The sequence below is a fragment of the Schistocerca nitens genome, chromosome 7, assembly GCF_023898315.1.
Source record: "Schistocerca nitens isolate TAMUIC-IGC-003100 chromosome 7, iqSchNite1.1, whole genome shotgun sequence".
Lineage (NCBI taxonomy): Eukaryota > Metazoa > Arthropoda > Insecta > Orthoptera > Acrididae > Schistocerca > Schistocerca nitens.
This window is the reverse complement of record NC_064620.1, coordinates 356,418,376-356,436,338: the sequence shown is the minus strand read 5'-3', so window position 1 is coordinate 356,436,338 and position 17,963 is coordinate 356,418,376. Positions and strand designations below refer to the sequence as shown.

The following is a 17,963-nucleotide window of genomic DNA, read 5'->3' as shown; positions in this document are numbered from 1 at the left end:
ATTAAGAAGTGAACTTTGAATGGAATAAAATGTGTGTTCATGTCAATTAAAACATGGTGTCATTTACATCTTTGAGCACTGAGCGAGGTGGCACAGTGGTTAGCATGCTGGACTCGCATTCAGGAGGATGATGATTCAAACCCGTGTTGAGCCATCCTGATTTAGGTTTACAGTGATTTGCCTAAATCACTTCAGCCAAATGCCAGGATGTTCCTTTGAAAGGCCACAACTGAATTCCTTCCCCATTCTTTCCCACTCTAGTGGGACCAATGACCTCACTGGTCCCCTCCCCCAAATCAACCAACCAACCAACATCTTTTTTGATTAAACACCATCTCGCATTCACTTCAGCTTTCAGCTTTGAGGTGATCAAAATTGGTGCTACCAAGGAGAGTCCCATTGTACTGTGAAGGTAGATATGCAGATATTTCTTCACTTAACATAAACCGTTCTGACACTGAGGCTGCATCCAACTGTAATCATTGGCCCCTCATCTAAGACTACACTGCTTCTTCTGTGTCTGCCCAAGAGCGCACGATGTAATGAGGGTCAATGAGGGTTCCTTGCTGGAACATTCCAAAAGGCCATTTATATGATATCCACTGGAAGTAGGTGGTTATAGTCATTTATTTAGTAATGGTATTGACAACAGTACCCTTACACCCCCACTCTTCTTTGTTTTGTAAAATTGCAAAATTTTGGCAAAGTATGAAAACTCGGCTCTACAGAAATCAATGCACTCAACTATCACCATGTGGCTAGAACCTCATTCATAATTCCATACTTTTACAACTCTTGTAGAAACACAATCACACTTACTCAGTCACACTCCAAATTTTGACATACACATCAACTCACTGAAATACAAAATTATTCAAATGCAAAGAACATTAAACACGATATTTGATTTGAGTATCTTTACTCTGATTCAACTAATATTAAAGCAGGAGTAGGTTCATTATTCAAAATGTTAATATGGAAATCACAAAACCATTTAAGTATGAAATGTAAATGAATGTTTCAAAAACTATCCTTATTGATTGACTGATAATTTTATCCATCCATATAACAATACAAATTGTATGGATGTTGTCAATTGTGTCTCAAGAACTAAAGCATACATGGGTTCTTACAATGTTTACAATTCAATTCTTACAATTTTTACATGTCAATTATTACAGTACTTATAATTATGCCATATACTGTCACTTTATGTAGGTCTATATGGTATTTGTATCTACTAATTAGCTATCAATCATTATTCTAAATACTCATTTACCTTGTTACAAATTTTACTTAATAAATATGGTTTTAGCTTATGGCTAAAGATAAGAAGTTCATTTACACCTTTAATTTCCTGTGGCAGCTTGCTGCAAAGTATTAGGTCATTATATAGCATACTGTTTTGTGTTTTGGACTTGTTTTTCCTGTTTAGGTATAAGTAGTGGCTGGATCTAGTTTCATGGGCATGTATTGAGCTGTTTGTAGCATACAGATGAATATTTTTTCTTTACATTATAGTCTGTAAAATGTATTCGTATGGGGCAGTCAGAATTTCTAGGTTTTTGAATAAATCAGTACAATGGGCCCTATTGCTGCTATTTGTTATTATCCATACAGCTCTTTTCTGTACCTTGAAGATAGACTGAATATTTCCATCACTTGTTCCCCAAAAAGTCATTCCAGAACTGAGAACTGAGTGTATGTATCCAAAATATGTCATTTTGAGGCACAAAATATTGCACACCGGTGCAAGTATTTCTAGAACACAATATGCTGTGGATAGTCTCCTTGTTAAAGCCTTTACATCTTCTGTCCATTTCAGCTTACAATCTGTCTTCAACCCCAAAAATTTGCTATCCATTACATGTTCTATTATATCATCAGTAAGTGTTAAGTTATCATCATTGTGCCTTTCATTCAACTGGAAGTACATGCAATTGGTTTTCTTTATGTTCAAAGTTACTTTATTTTTCAGTGATCACTTACAAACATCTTTGAGGGCTGCATTTGCCTTTTCTGTCAACTATGTTGGAGCTGGAATGTAGTCAAATTAAGTCGGATGATGCTGAGGGAATTAGATTAGGAAATGAGACACTTAAAGTAGTAAAGGAGTTTTGCTATTTGGGGAGCAAAATAACTGATGATGGTCAAAGTAGGGAGGATGTAAAATGTAGACTGGCGTACCTACTGCAGCCTACAACCTTCTGAATCTGCTTAGTGTATTCATCTCTTGGTGTCCCTCTACGATTTTTACCCTCCACGCTGCCCTCCAATATTAAATTGGTGATCCCTCGATGTCTCAGAGCATGTCCTACCAACCGATCCCTTCTTCTAGTCAAGTTGTGACACAAGCTCCTCTTCTCCCCAATTCTATTCAATACCTCCTCATTAGTTCTGTGATCTACCCATCTAATCTTCAGCATTCTTCTGTAACACCACATTTCGAAAGCTTCTATTCTCTTCTTGTCCAAACTATTTATCGTCCACGTTTCACTTCCATACATGGCTACACTCCATACAAATACTTTCAGAAACGACTTCCTGACATTTAAATCTATACTCGATGTTAACAAATTTCTTCTTCTTCAGAAATGCAAGGAAAGCACAATTTGACTAGAAGAAGGGATGGGTTGGTAGGACATGTTCTGAGACATCGAGGGGATCAACAATTTAGTATTGGAGGGCAGTGTGGAGGGTAAAAATTGTAGAGGGACACCAAGAGATGAATACACTAAGCAGATTTAGAAGGATGTAGGCTGCAGTAGGTACTGGCAGATGAAGAAGCTTGCACAGGATAGAGTAGCATGGAGAGCTGCATCAAACCAGTCTCGGGACTGAAGACCACAACAACAACATGTTGGAGTTTTGCCTGTGATCACTATTTTTCTGTCATCAGCAAATAGGATTTTTTCCCCACACCTGATACTCCGTGGGAAATCATTAATGTAAATAACAAAAAGGATTGGACCTAATATACTACCTTTCAGGATGCCTATATTAATATTTTTTGGATTTGATAAGTGTTTTACTGGAAATCCTTCTGAAGTATGTGAAATTTCAACTCACTGCATCCTGTTTTCTAGGTAGGACTTAAACCACTTCTTAGCCACACCTCTTATTCCTAGCAACTCTAATTTATGTAATAAATTTGTGGTCCACTGTCTCAAAAAATTTCCATTCACATGGTCACTTTGTCCAGTGCCTCAAGAATGACCTTTGTAAGCTGTGCAATATCCAGTTCTGTACCGCTTTTTGGCCTTAAACCAAGTGTTACAGTCTAGGGGTTGCACGCAGCCATACGGTACATAACACATGCTCGTCAGCCACCTATGGTTGCTCTTTTTCTCTGGGGAGAGCGGTGTAAGGGTCTACGGGTTGTACACAACCGTACAATATGTAACATGCACTCACCAGCTGATCTATCTGGAATGCTGACAATTTGCTCGGTCAGTATACGTGCGTCTGGCGACAGTGTGACACAGGGAGTAAGTGACTGGCCGCCGCCCACAGCACGCCATTTTAACTAGCGTGGCCTCGGGCGCAAATATGTCTCTTTTCTTAGCTCATCGTCAGACACAGTGATGTTGGTTGCACATAGCATGTGTGTTTTACTATCAGCCTTTGTTAGTAAAACTGTTTAAACTTACTTCTCGGCGTTTGTGTATTGCTGTACCTCAAGGACCCAACGCTTACAAATCCTGACAAATATTTCAACTAATTTTCATCCGGGGCAACAACACAAACAGTGCCCTTATACATGTTGTTCTTTGCAAATAAGATTAAATGCGTTTAGATACTGCATTAATCTATTTTTCATTACTTTCTCAATAATTCCGGAAATGGTGGATAGTAGAGAGATTGGTTTGCAGTTTTCTACATTTTCCGCATAACCATTTTTAAGTATGGGTATTACTTTCACTTTTAGGTTCTTAGGAAAACAGCTAGATTTGAATGATTTATTGATTATTTTTGTTAATGGAGCATTTACGGAATTTGCACATTCTTTAAGGACACAATCTGGGATTTCATCTAGACCAGTTGAATTTTTTTTTAATTTTTTGATTGTTGTATAACTTGTGCAACCTCTTTCTCAGTTGCTGGATAGAGTGCCATTGAGTTTGGTGGATTGTTCTGGGTGATTAAGACATATGTGTCTGGAAAGTTGTAATGTAATTACATAGCAATGCTGTTGAAGTGCACATTTACAAAGTTAGCTATTTCTTTTGGGTGGTTCATTTGTCTATTTTTGTGCTTAATTTTGAATTCAGATGTTTGTGCCCTGTGTTTGCTGTTTCCCACTTTATAATATTTGAGGCTACTTTGCTTTTGTTCTGCCTGCAATAGTATTTTATGGTTTGTAAGTTTTTTAGCATCTAGTAGTACCTTTCTTTAGATTCTCTTGTGATACACTTTGTTATCCAGTTATTTTTTTCTGAAGTTGTAATGGTATGTAAAGTTTTGGGGAATTCTTCCTCAAATTTTAGTTTAAAAATGGACATGAAACTATTAAACATTTTGTTCACATTCATTTCCACATAGACTTCCTCCCACCCTTCATATTGTAACTGTGATGAAAATTCATGCACGTTTGACTCTGAGAAGAGCCTTTTGTATACTTTTAATTTAGAGGGCTTTTCTACACAAAAATTAATTTTAATATCCGATTCAAATGATCTGGTAAGCCTACTTCACCAGAGTATACAATCCATGAAAAACAAAGTTCAGCAACTAGAAGTAAAATTACAAACACTAGACAGCTCAGTTGTGTGTTTTATGGAACACTGGTGCAAAGGAAATGAAAACTCATATTTAACCTTAACATCTTATGAAGTTATTTGTTTCTACAGTAGACTCTCTAGTTAAGATGGGGCTTCATGTATTTATGTGAAGAGAGGTATCTCATTTAGACAGAAATGACCTTACTGCATTAAGTGTTGATAAACATTTTGAACTCTCAGTTATTGAAGTAACAGAACACAGCATGTAAAAAAAATTAATAGTAATTTGTGTGTACTGATTACTGAGTGGTAATGTGGATATTTTTTTCTTGAAACTAAATCAGACACTAGCTAAGGTATCTTGTCACAAACAAGTATAATCATCTGTGGGGACCTCAATATCAATACAATGAAGTCAGACAATGTCAGCCATGCCTATTTAAATGTTTTGTACAGTTAGGGCATGACTTCACCTGTAAAGTGTCCCACTAGAGTAACCAAACAATCTTCTACATTGATAGACCATGTAGCAACAGATGTAGACAGGAAAAAATGCTATATACTTGTTCAAGATCTAGGCTTATCAGATCATTTGATCAGATATTAAAAGTAAATTTTAATGTAGAAAAACCCCCTGAATTAAAAACATACAAAAGGCTTTCCCAAAGTCAAACCTGCATCCTGTTAGGTTAAACAAAAATTTAAATGCATTACAACTTGTATAAACTTGAACATAAGACAAAGAAATAGCTAGACACATTTTAATCCAAATCTCCATGAAATGAAACCCTTACATGAATCTTTGTATTCAGCATTCTGGTTTGACCTGAAATTTATTCCTTTGAAAATCCATTATTCCTATCAAACCTCAAATTTATTCTGCACTTAAGTATCTGCACAGGCATAACAATTACGTTACACCACACGGTCAGCATGGATTCTACGCAAATCAATAGTAGCTCAGTAGTAGCTGGGGGACAGTACCCTGTGAGAGGAAAATGAACTCACCTTGCAGGTCAATCTACAGGCAGACAAGACCCCAAACCCATGAAGAGACAGGCACAGGAATGACTCAGCATGCAGCAGGCACAGACAGCTGATGGCAAACACTCAGCAACAACACAATGCATGAAGTGCAAGGCAACGTCTGCAGTGGTTTAACTCTAGGTAAGCACTAGCCCACCTGGCCTACTGCCACCCACAGGTAAACATCTCCACCAGTGACTCTACCCATACTGTCACGTGTGCCCTCCTCTACTATCCTGCTGCACTATCCATGCCAACTTGTCTGTCACCTCCATAATGTCTACGGGCAGAGGTATTAAATCCTCTCTTAAAATGTCATTTAGGGCTGGGAATGACCAGGCTTGTCGGGTTGTGACCTCTGTCACAGAACTGGAGATGACCGTGGAGAACCTGGCAGCAAACAGACCACCAAAGGTAGCAATGACAATGTAGCTGGATCTGCTGGAAGAGCTCAGTAACTGAGTCAGTGGTGGGTCCACTGGCAGCAGTAGATGTGACACCACCTCCTTCAGCAAGAGAAGGGGTGGGGGGAGGGGGGCAAGAGGTAGATGAGGTAAAGGGTGGGTGGGGGGAGAAGGGTGGGGACCAAATCCATGGGCTCCATATCGATACTGGTAGGTGCAAGTGTGAGGCTCACTGGGAGGTGAAACAGCAAGTGACTGGAGTACAGTGGAGGGGGCGGCAACAAAGAAGCACGCCACTGCAAATAGCAGCCCTCACCTGAGACAATGTCATGGTCAACCCTGCCACCCTGTTGACCAGAAGCCCACAACGATGATGTCCCAACAGGTTGTGGGTGCATTGATTTACATGGTAGGTCAGCTGCTCTGTGGTGACATCCACCATAAACAATTACCAACTTTTGTGGCCCATCAGCAGACCCAGCAACCATCCCACCTGCTGGGTAAAGGACCAGGCCCAAACGATTGCCCCATGAGGAAAATTCAGTGGTCCACAGTGGTCCAAAGTAAGCAGCTCAGGGTGCAGCAAATCCAGGAGACCCCACATATGCCACCCATGCAAATGTTCTGCTAGACTGCACCCGCTGACTGGTACATAGCCAAAAAGTTGACATTGCATTGTCATGGGAAGAGTTAGAAATGGACTTCTTCATTTGGGTCTTAAATGTACACAAGAAGCTCTTCACCTACAAGTTAGAAACTGGATGGAATGGGGCGGTAGTCAGATGCTAGACACCACTGTGAATGCAGAAGTTCTAAAAATCCTGTGACACAAATTTCCTATCACACGAAAGTCCTGGGAGATGTGTCAGTGGCAAAAATAACTGGCAATGCCTGAATAATGGCAGTCAATAAGGAAGAATAGCTTGCCTATGTGCAGGAAAATGGACAACTGCATTGATCATTAACAATCACAAGCTGCCCAAAAATGAACCAGCAAAATCAATGTGCGCCCCGTCTCAAGGGTGCCCTGGATGTGGCTGAGGAGAGAACAGGTGCAACTTGCAGCCTGGTTCTGTGCACAGACCCCACAAGTTCGCACCAGACATTTGATGTCATGACCAACCATTGGCCAGTGGACGTAACATCATGCTATTATCTTCATAAGAGTCATACCCCAGTTTGATACGTGCAGCAAATGGAGTATGCAAGGCCTCAATGTCTGGTGAATAACCATTTGACAGCATGTTCGTTTGTGGCAAGCATGAGGAACCTCTGGAAAACACTGAGCTATCCACATAGGAGGATAAATGTACAGCATGTTTTATCTGCACTTGCAGAATTGTACTTTATCCACTGCAACTGGACAATCAAAACGATTTTTCCAAAAAGTGGGTCAGTGACTGTGGCAGTTGTGACTTCATGTGCTGTCAATGGAAAATCCAACAGGATTTGTTTCAACAAGTTACCCAGTGGAAACACGAGAGCCTCTTGCTGACTGAATTGATTACATCTGAAATACTGGTTAAGCAACCAACAAAGTTCATCAAAGGAGAGTTCCTCAGGCTCAGTGGAAGGCTTTAAATTTTGGACAAATTCATATGAACTCATGCTTCTGGATAACAACAAGGCAGTCTTATCAACTGGCTCAATGATACGCCTTACCTGGCAAAGCAGCAAGAAACGGTGCAAGTAATTCTCTCACCTTTCCTTTGACTCACTGAAACTGGCAAATGGCATCCAGGATGGTAGGGGCTCTGAAGAAAACTACACAGTGAGTGCCTGGCCCTCCCCACACCTGTAAGGCAAGGACATGAAGCAACTCCGAATACTGATTTATCAACTCCTGCACTCGTTCCTGTTGTTGCTGATGATACTGAAGTTGTTGCTGCTCCTTCTGTTGGTGCAACCATTTCTGCCAGCATTGCAGAAATGCTGGATCCATGGTGGCCAAAGTCAACAGTAGGAGAAGGGGGCGAAAAAAATAGGTGTATCATGGGCATAAAAGTGTCCCTTCTGATGACCACTTTAGAAACTGCACAGGTATGACAACTTCGCTACACTATACGGTTAGTGTAGATATTTCACATGCTGATAGTGGCTTAATAATAGCTGGGAAACAGAAACCCTTGAGAGGAAAATTATCTGCCATGTAGGTCAATCTGCAGGAAGCAGAGAGACCAAACCCATGTCAAGACAGCCACGGGAATTACTTAGACATGGCAGGAACAGATGGCTAACAGGTAAGCACTTGGCATCAACTTACAGCATGAAGTACAAGTTGAGGCCTGTGATTGTTCAATCTGGGCACTGGCCCACCTGGCCTACTGCAACCCACTAGGAGGTCTGACCATACTACGTGCACTATCGTGTCGTGTTCCCAATGGCAGCTTATCTGCCTCCACCATGGTGTCTGCTGGTGAAGACACTAAATGCACTTTATGCAGAGATTTCAATTGTTTACATATATAAGAAACTGCTTGAAGTTACTTTTCTGACCTATCCATCTCTTTTACTGATTGATCAATAAATCACTCATTGACAAAGTATTAATTCTAAGCATAACATCACAACCATTAAGAAAAGTTTTGTATAAGACAAAATGTGAGTATTTTTATTTATTTATTTATTTGTTATAAAATTTACTGAAAGAAAACATACGATGACATGTAAATAACATTTTGCACTTCTTCTTAATATGATATTGGACTTTTGATCATCTTAAACAAGCTCTCAACATTTTAAACAACAAAATCACATCACAAACACTCTCATGTATCATCATGCCATTGTGAAGATGCACTATTAGCCAAGTGCTGCGTTGACAGTCCTCGTCAGCTGTCCAGGTCCACTGGTTCATTTTTCCACTGCTTCCAGCCTTGGACTCCTCCTCTGCACATGCATAATAGGTCGACCTTGATTAGGCTACTGGGTGCCCACTGCACGTCATTTATGTCTGTCACCATTGTAGCCCCACCATCTTCACTCAACCAATGTCTTGCTGTTCAATGCCACACATCCAACAATCATGATGGGTTCAGCAATATTTTTCATGAAGCATCTCAAACAGCACACACAAATGATATTTAGCTATTCCGGTACACACATATTTACAGTGTTGCATTGAGACCATGGACTGCTTCAAAAGAGCCTGGAAAACAAAGATGTTGATATGTGACTTGGATGATGGTCACCATACACTTTTCAAGCTTCTGTCTTGTTTTATTTATTTCTGTAGATGAACTGGTGTGTTTGTTACCTTGTTCTTTAATACCCACAACACCTTGCGGAAATAGATCAGCAGAATGATTCTGACAGTCTAGTGTGTCTTTCTGCAATTTATTAATTAACTATTTCTGATACTGAACAAAAGCTGACTCTCTTCTCTGAACTTCTTAGCTGTACTACTCTGCATTCCTTTCAGTTGTCTATTTGTACATTTTAGATTTCCTCAGATTCAATCAGCAAAGTCTTTAGCAAAGTTAGCTTCGCACTATCATTACTATTAATTCTATTTTACAGCAGAACGCTTAGCAAGATTAGCCTGCACTTTCTTAAGGTGTTCTAGATACTCTTTCTGTCAGCTGTTCATATTCTGCAAAAGTAACTGCGTCATATTAGAAAGATCTTCATCCTCTGTATTGTCTACATCTATTTTCTGTTGGTTATTCTTTGACAGCACTGTGGAGGCACTCTGATTCACAGCCTCTAGTGTACTATTTGTATCAATACTATCCACTTTTTGGCATGGAATTTTCCTTTCTGGGACCTTTCAGAAGGCTAGTGATATGGTACCAACCAGAAGTGGGAGTTATAATTGATTATTTAGTAAGGGTATCAACAACAGGCCCTTTACAGGAGTACTGTTACTGTTTTTCCCCTTTACTGCAGATGTTCATCCCATTTTAAAAACTGTTGAAGAACACTAAATAGGAATGTCCAATTGTTTGTGTTATTCTTGCTTCTCTAAAAATCTCCCTTCCTTCTAGTCCTTGTTTTATTTGTGGCCTCCTGCATTATTAAATATTTTTTTCTTTGTAGTCTCCTCTGAGTACCTAAAATGATACCACATTTGTAATTTTTGTTACAGAAATATGTAGATCAACATGGCCCATATGAGATACTCCCCCGTTCCAAGAGTTTGCTGATGTTACTTGATAGGCTGTGCAGTGTCCACTCTCGTTACCTCAATGTCTGCAAACGTATCATCAGCATCACCACACAGAAAGAACCACAAGACATGAATAACGTAAGTTCTCATTTTTTTAAACTCATTATTACCATAAATTCCTGGTTTGTAGGATTGTCTAGCATCACTTTCACTTTCCACACTTTTAATTATGTCAATTCCATGTAATCCACTGCTTATGTTACTGTTAATGAGGAAAGCAAGCTTCAGCAAAAATGTAGTACAAAATGCCACATTTTGAAATACAATCAACAAGTGAATTTCAAATTACAACACCAGATAATGAATAACGAACTTTGTGGAGGAATTGTCCCACATAAATGAAATTTTGTTCAAGTGTACACACTTTAAACACTGTGTATCATCAAAGGAAAATCCAGTCAACAAAACTAACAAATAATGTGATAGAACTGCTTGCCAGTACTTTTAGGAGGAAAAATGTGTATTGCTGGTGATGGATATACACAAAAATAAGTGATAAATTTCCTAGCTTTCAGAACTAAAAGTTGCTTTGGTGGGGAGGGGAGAGGTATGGACTGGGGAAGATTAAAATGGGACAGTTCACACTGTCAGTGGAAAGTCTCAAATAGCACATCTGGTACCTCTACAGGAAGGAGATGGTCATCAGAATACGTGAGTTTTAAATTCTGTAGCAAGAGAAACAGACTGTTGTGCTCCCTCACATTTTTATTGAGATATTGGGACCAGCAAGATTTACTGACATTCACCAAATTTACTTATTATATAGCCTCTGCGTCCACCAAGAGTATTAAACAATGACCCAGCATGGCATTGCTGGGAGAAAGAATCCATTACACAAGGCAAGAAGAAGATAGTCTCCAGCAGCTTGTTTCCACTTCATCTGAAACCTCGTCACATCTGTCAGCAGATTCCTGAGAATGGATGGACAGTATTGCATGGTTAGTTGCTTTCAGGCTGGATGTGCCAGCAGACCATAATGTGTCAAACTTCCAAGTGGCATCGTCTTACACAAAAATAGAGCACTTGCCCACAAAATGCCAAGGGCCCCGAGTTTGACTCTTGGTCCGGCACACAGTTTTAACCTGCCAGGAAGTTTGACATCAGCGCACACTCCACTGCAGAGTGAAAAACTCATTCTGGAAACTTTTAATCTTGTTTGTCATTATTGTTGTTATGCACTATTAGTCTTCTGTCACTAGTTATGGATATTTGATCAAAAATTGATATTTAAAGATGTAGAGTGTGTATATGTATGGATTGGTATTTTGTGTGTGTTTTAAGAGAGAGAAAGAGAGTATATGTATGGTTTATTCTGTGGGGAGGGGGGAGGTATTGTTGGTTACTCAGTGCAAGTTGTAGAATGTTGAATATGGATGTAATAGCTGTCAAAGAGTGGTTGAAAGTTTTGTTCAGCTGATTTGAGTTTTGGTTCATATGTTTTGTGGAAGGGTTCATGGACAAGTGAGTGTAAAGTGGTTGAGTAGTATTATTATTATGATATTTATCCTCTTTTAGAGTGTTACTGTATTATTTTACTTATTAATGTAAACAATGAGTTGTTTGGCATGTGTACTTGATCATTCAACAGGGTTTTCTTTTCTGCTTTCGTTTTCTGTATATGGTGATTTTCTTGCATGGTAAGAAGGTGTTTTTTTATTGTTGATTGTAATTATTTTCCTGTTTTCTTCTCTAGCTGTTGGCTTATGATTGTGTACTCTTAGGTGTTCCATGAATGTAGAGTGGTTTGTCCCATACTTTCCAGGCTTTCATGAGTTCTTTGTATCTGACATCAAATGTTGTGCCTGTTTGTCCTGTGTATCTATCATCACAATTTTTACACTGTAATTGATATATACCTGCTTCCTAGTATATGTCTCAGTTTTTTAAAATCAATGTTAAGGTGTATTTTTGAATAGAACTGTCTGTTGTGCACACTATGTTTATTTCCAGTCCTTTGAAAAAGTTGGTGATTTTATGTGTGAGTTTGTGTTTGTATGTCATTGTGTATCATCTTGTGTTTTCTCTTATATTTTCCTGATTATTCTGTGTAGTCTGGGAAAATAAAATACAGCAAAAAAAGGTGGTTTTTATTTACAAAACAAATATTTCTGTGCTTGCTGAGGAGGATGGCCACGGAAACAAACTTGTTACAGTCTCAAAATGGCATATAACAAAAGTGTGTGAATTCCCCCATAACAAAATGGCATATTTCAAATGGGTGTGGAAAAAGGCAGAGTATGCACTGAGCAACAACTTATCACTAACACAAGTTCTTAGTCCACCCAACAAATATGTCACTGGTCCTATCTTAATACAGATATAATCAGATGATTATTCCGTTAATTTTGAGTCAATTTGGTCCCAAGTAGTTTAGCTGAAGCACAGTTATTGCCGTCATCTTTAATACATAAACTAAAGAGAATATTTACAGTTTTTCATTATTATATGCAGTTCATTGATTTTGAACCACTTTCTGGCTCTGTGAGATGATCCCTACTCCTTCTTTAAAGTTCTTAAGTGTTTCCCAGCTGTAATAAAAGTGGTATCATCTGAGTAGGGTGTGGATTTACACAACATAGTGCAGGGCAAGTCATTTATATATATTATGAAGAGAAAAGATCCAAACAGAGAACCTTGTGGTGTGCCCTGTGTGATACTCAAGAAATTTGACTTCATATTGTTGAACTGTACAACATGTTTTCCTGTCACTGAGGGAGGACCTGATCAGAGATAGTTCTGAGCCTCTAAAATCATAGCAGTAGAGTTTTTCTAGCAATATTCTATGGCTAACAGAGACAAATACCTTACTGAGATCCATGAGGATAGTATTAATAGGTAACATTGATTCAAATGATGATAGTAGAAATGAAACAATATTTTAATCTGCTTTCATGTTGATAACCTGGACCTGAAGCCAAGTTGACAGTCACTAAGAATATTACTCACAGACAGATGTTGCCCGATTTGAAGACGTATGCAATAAAACGATTATTACACTACTTTCAAAATGGTGGGTACAAGAGAAATTGGATGGCAGTTATTAGGACAAGACTTGTCACTTTTTGTGTGCAGAGGAACAGTAATGGTCATCTTTAAGGATGAAGGGAAACAGCCACTGACAGACATTTGGTTTACAAGATATCACAGTGCAGAGACCATAAATTCTTCTGATTAACTGATTCTATAACTCCTAAGCCACATCTTCATGAAGGTTAGCAGATGAATGAAAAAGTTATGGATTTGTAGTGTGTGTTTCTATGTTTCCATTGTACAGTTTTTCTCTATCTTGCTTGAAGATACTATAGACAAACAGAAATATGTTATTTCCATTTGTCTTCACAATTTGATATCTGTAAATAAATACCTTGAACATAGGTGTAGTGTGTATTAAGGTTTTAAAAATTAACATCACATATTAAATGTGCATCAAAATTGTTTACAGTCAAGACTGTCATTTGATATTGCACACCTGGTTGCTGGAGCATCAGTATATTCAACAATACATTTCACACAGCTAATAAAATCAGGTGAGCATGACATATTGCCTCACAAACATAATATTTAAAGTACAATATTCTAATTTTTATGCCAGTGATAATAACCACAGAATTTATAATTATTATGGTTCCCTGCATATTTACTGTTTTGTCTGGTTTGTAGTGGAGTTCTTTCAGATCAGCCAGATAATATTTCTTATCTATAATTAATTAACATAAACAATGAAAAGGTGTAGAGACAAAGAACTCCACAGCAAATGAACAGGATAGGAAGGTATCATATGATAGAAGATGTAACAATATATTTTAAATATATAACACTTGCATGCACAATGAATGATCTATACAGCAGATACCATTAGAAGCTCAATAAGTATCTTCTCTCACTACTAAATAACTAAAGGTGAATAATGATTTAAACAAAATAATTGCAAACAAATATGGTACAGCCTAGTCTGAGTAATATTAATTGATTTTTTTTTGTTCATGTTGGCATTTTGGAGGTTTTAAGGAACCTGATATGTAACATTCTGATAAAAGGCATTGGGTTTCATGGTTCTTCTAAAATCTATCACAACAGAAAATAAACAATTTTAGGACAGTAAAATTAACTACTGAATTTTGCCTAATGCACATTATTTTCCCATTTCTCAGATTTTTTGATGAAGTAAAATACAATATGGCACATAACACTCTGAAAGCTATTATGTTTGTGTCTAACAAAGGTCAGGTAATTCTCATAATAGTCTTCAGTAGTTTCTGCCATAATGAAGTATCCAGAATTAAGTCTCTTTCTTTCCCATTTTCAACTAATTTTAAGACTTCAGCTAACATGGACAGAATGGAAATCCTACAAACTTATGGCATGGTGAATAGAGAAGAATTTTGTAATAAACAGTTCAAAAAGCTACACATCTCACTCAAGTTACTTTGTGCCAGAAAGGGCTCTCAACAAGGCAAGTGTCCAGGCATCACAGAGTAAACCAAAGCAATGTTGTTTGGACAAGGAGGAGATACAGAGGGACAGGAACTGTGGGTGACATGCTTTGCTCAGGCCGCCCAAGGACTACTACTGCAGTGGATGACCGCTGCCTATGGATTATGACTCAGAGAAACCCTGACAGCAGCATCACCACACTGAATAATGCTTTTTGTGCAGTGACAGGACATTGTGTTACAACTCAAACTGTGTGCAATAGGCTGCATGATGTGCAACTTCACTCCCGACGTCCATGGCGAGGTCCATCTTTGCAACCATGACACCATGCAGCGCGGTACAGATGGGCCCAACAACATGCCGAATGGACTGTTCAGGATTGGCATCGTTCTCTTCACTGATAAGTGTAGCATATGCCTTCAGCCAGACAATCATCGGAGATATGTTTGGAAACAACCCGGTCAGGCTGAACGCCTTAGACACACTTTCCAGTGAGTGCAGCAAGGTGAAGGTTAACTGCTGTTTTGGGATGGCATTATGTGGGGCCGAAGTACGATGCTGGTGGTCATGGAGGGCACCGTAACGACTGTACGGTACGTCAATGCCATCCTCCGACATAGTGCAACTGTATCGGCAGCATATTAATGAGGCATTTGTCTTCATAGACGACTATCTGTGCCCCCATCGTGCACATCTTGTGAATGACTTCCTCCAGGATAACAACATTGCCAGCATGTTCTCCAGACATGAACACTGTCGAACATGCCTGGAATAGACTGAAAAGGGCTCTTTATGGATGGTGTGACCCACTAACCACTCTAATGGATCTATGCCAAATTGCTGTTGAGTAGTGGGACAATCTGGACCAAGTGTGCCTTGATGAACTTGTGGATAGTATGCCACAATGAATACAGGCATGCATCAATGCAAAAGGATGTGCTACTGGGTATTGGAGGTACTGATGAGTACAGCAGTCTGGACCACCACCTGTGAAGGTCTCACTGTATGGTGGTACAACATGCAATGTGTGGTCTTCATGAACAATAAAAAGGGCAGAAATGATGTTTATGTTGATCTCTATTCCAATTTTCTGTACAGGTTCTGTAACTCTCGGAACCGAAATGATGTAAAACTTTTTTTGATGAAACTATAATTATATTGTATCTTTTTAGAGAAAAATATTTTTAGTGGCAATCTGTGGAATGGGTAAGATACTGGACTCAGTTTGGGAGGAGTCAGATTCAAATTGTCATTCAATGATCGAAATGTAAGTTTTCCATTGTTTACTCAAATTATTCATACAAATGCTTCTATGGTTCCTTGAAAATACCATGGACAATTCCTGCTTTCATCCTGTTCCAGCTGAACTATTGCACCACAGTAATATGCCTTACATAGCAAATAATTTTATAGCAACTACTTTTACTGTTCCCAAAAGTTGCTTGTTTTCTAATGTGACTGACTGTAGAAGAACCATGAAACCATTGATTTTTATCAGAATGTTGCAGATCTGATGCCATATAATATTTGAAACAAAAAAAATCCGTCAGTATTACTCAAATTAAGTGCTATATGTTTTCAATGACTTTGTTTAAATCATTATTCATCTTTTGGTATCTGATAGTGATAGAAGGTACAGGGTGTTTCAAAATGAGTATATGGGTTTTAAAGCTTTGTAGCATTTACATTCAAACTATAATTATAAATAGTATATCAAATGACACAGCAACCCAAACAGTTTTTCATTCAAGGGAGCACCATTCATCACACCTCGAATTGATAGGCGATTTCTTCCCAAACCTTGATCAGTGTGTGTGGAGTAATTGTCCCAAAAATGCTGTTTCTAAAGTCAGGTAGATCAGACAATAACAGAGGCACTTACACATGATCCATATGAACCCCTAAATGTAAAAACTGCATGGCATTAGATTGTGTGCGATTGTGGAGGCCATGCAAAATGAGATCTGTCATCCTGCCTCTTGTAGCCAATACAGCAGTCAGGTACAACATCAATTAACCAGTCACATACTGAATTAAACCAGTGAGTTGGCATACCATCTTTCTACGAAATAAAGATCTGTGGTTCAGCCATAGTTCTGGCACATCAAGATAAGATACACCAGTTACAGTTGCTTCACTGCAAAAGAAAGGCCTGCCAACTTCCTGCCAGGTTATGGTGCAAGAAACACTCATTCAGGAGAGTCTCATTGCAACTGTATTATCTCATGGGTATTTGCTGACCCCCAAACATGTATATTGTGTGCGTTTATATTTCCAATTAGTTGAAATATTGATTCATCACTGAAGACAACACAATCCAGAAAATCTTCAGAGTCAAGCTGCAACATTTTGATTGCTGAGTTGGCCCACGAACCATAATCTGTATGCTTTTAGCCTGTAACATCTTCAAATGACAAGGACATAGTTGTAAGTGTCTTCTCAAAAGTTTCCACACAGGCACAACTGGAATTGCTAATCCACAACTAGACTGCCAAACTGATTTCTTGGGGCTACGTGTGAAAGACTTTCACTCATTCGACACGTACTTGGTTGATCCATATTCTTCCCTTTGCACACAGATATACAAGCAAACTATTTGAGGTACTCTGTCATTTAATGTATTATTTAGAATTGTAAGTTGAATGTAATAAATGCCACAAAGCATTAAAACCCCCATATTCATTTTGAAACACCCTGAATTTAATGAGTTTTTAGCAATACCTGTAAGATAAAATGTTTATTGTCCTTGCACATTGGTAAGATATTAAGCTCAAATTTTCTTTGATATTCAGAGACTAAGCTGCCAAATCAGCATCATAAGCAAAAAATACAAATTTATGAATGTATGTTGTGACATTTATGTTTCATTTACTCCTCTGCCCATACTCAGAGGTATTAAATGAAACACAGATCAATGTTCCAAACATATATAACATTTTGAAAGAGAAAATCTCGAGTGTATTGTCCATATATCTAAAAATAAAATGTATTATGAAAAGGACAGATTGCTACCCCAATATAGAGAATATGCTGTGTCACAGAGAGCCACAATAAAAAATCTGTTGTATGGTTAACCTTTGTCCAAAAGGCCTTCTTTCGAAATACTTTATTGTGTCTGTCTGCAACTCTTCTATCTACATCTACATTTATATCTATACTCAGCAAACACTGTGAGGTGCATGGCTGTGGGTTTTGTACTAATTAGTAGAG

The 17,963-nt window shown here is 38.4% G+C and overlaps 1 protein-coding gene across 3 annotated transcripts in view; it reads left to right on the top strand.

Annotated features, from left to right (window-relative positions):
• Positions 1-17,963, top strand: part of LOC126195219 (lipase 1-like) — a 226,308-nt gene that overhangs the window by 153,875 nt on the left and 54,470 nt on the right. For 2 of the 3 annotated variants that reach the window (XM_049933738.1, XM_049933737.1), the window contains exons 5-6: positions 10,239-10,397; positions 13,762-13,846. In XM_049933738.1, the coding sequence (XP_049789695.1) occupies positions 10,239-10,397; positions 13,762-13,846 (244 nt within the window). The remainder of the gene's footprint in view (positions 1-10,238; positions 10,398-13,761; positions 13,847-17,963) is intronic. The other variant, XM_049933739.1, reaches the window with a different exon arrangement.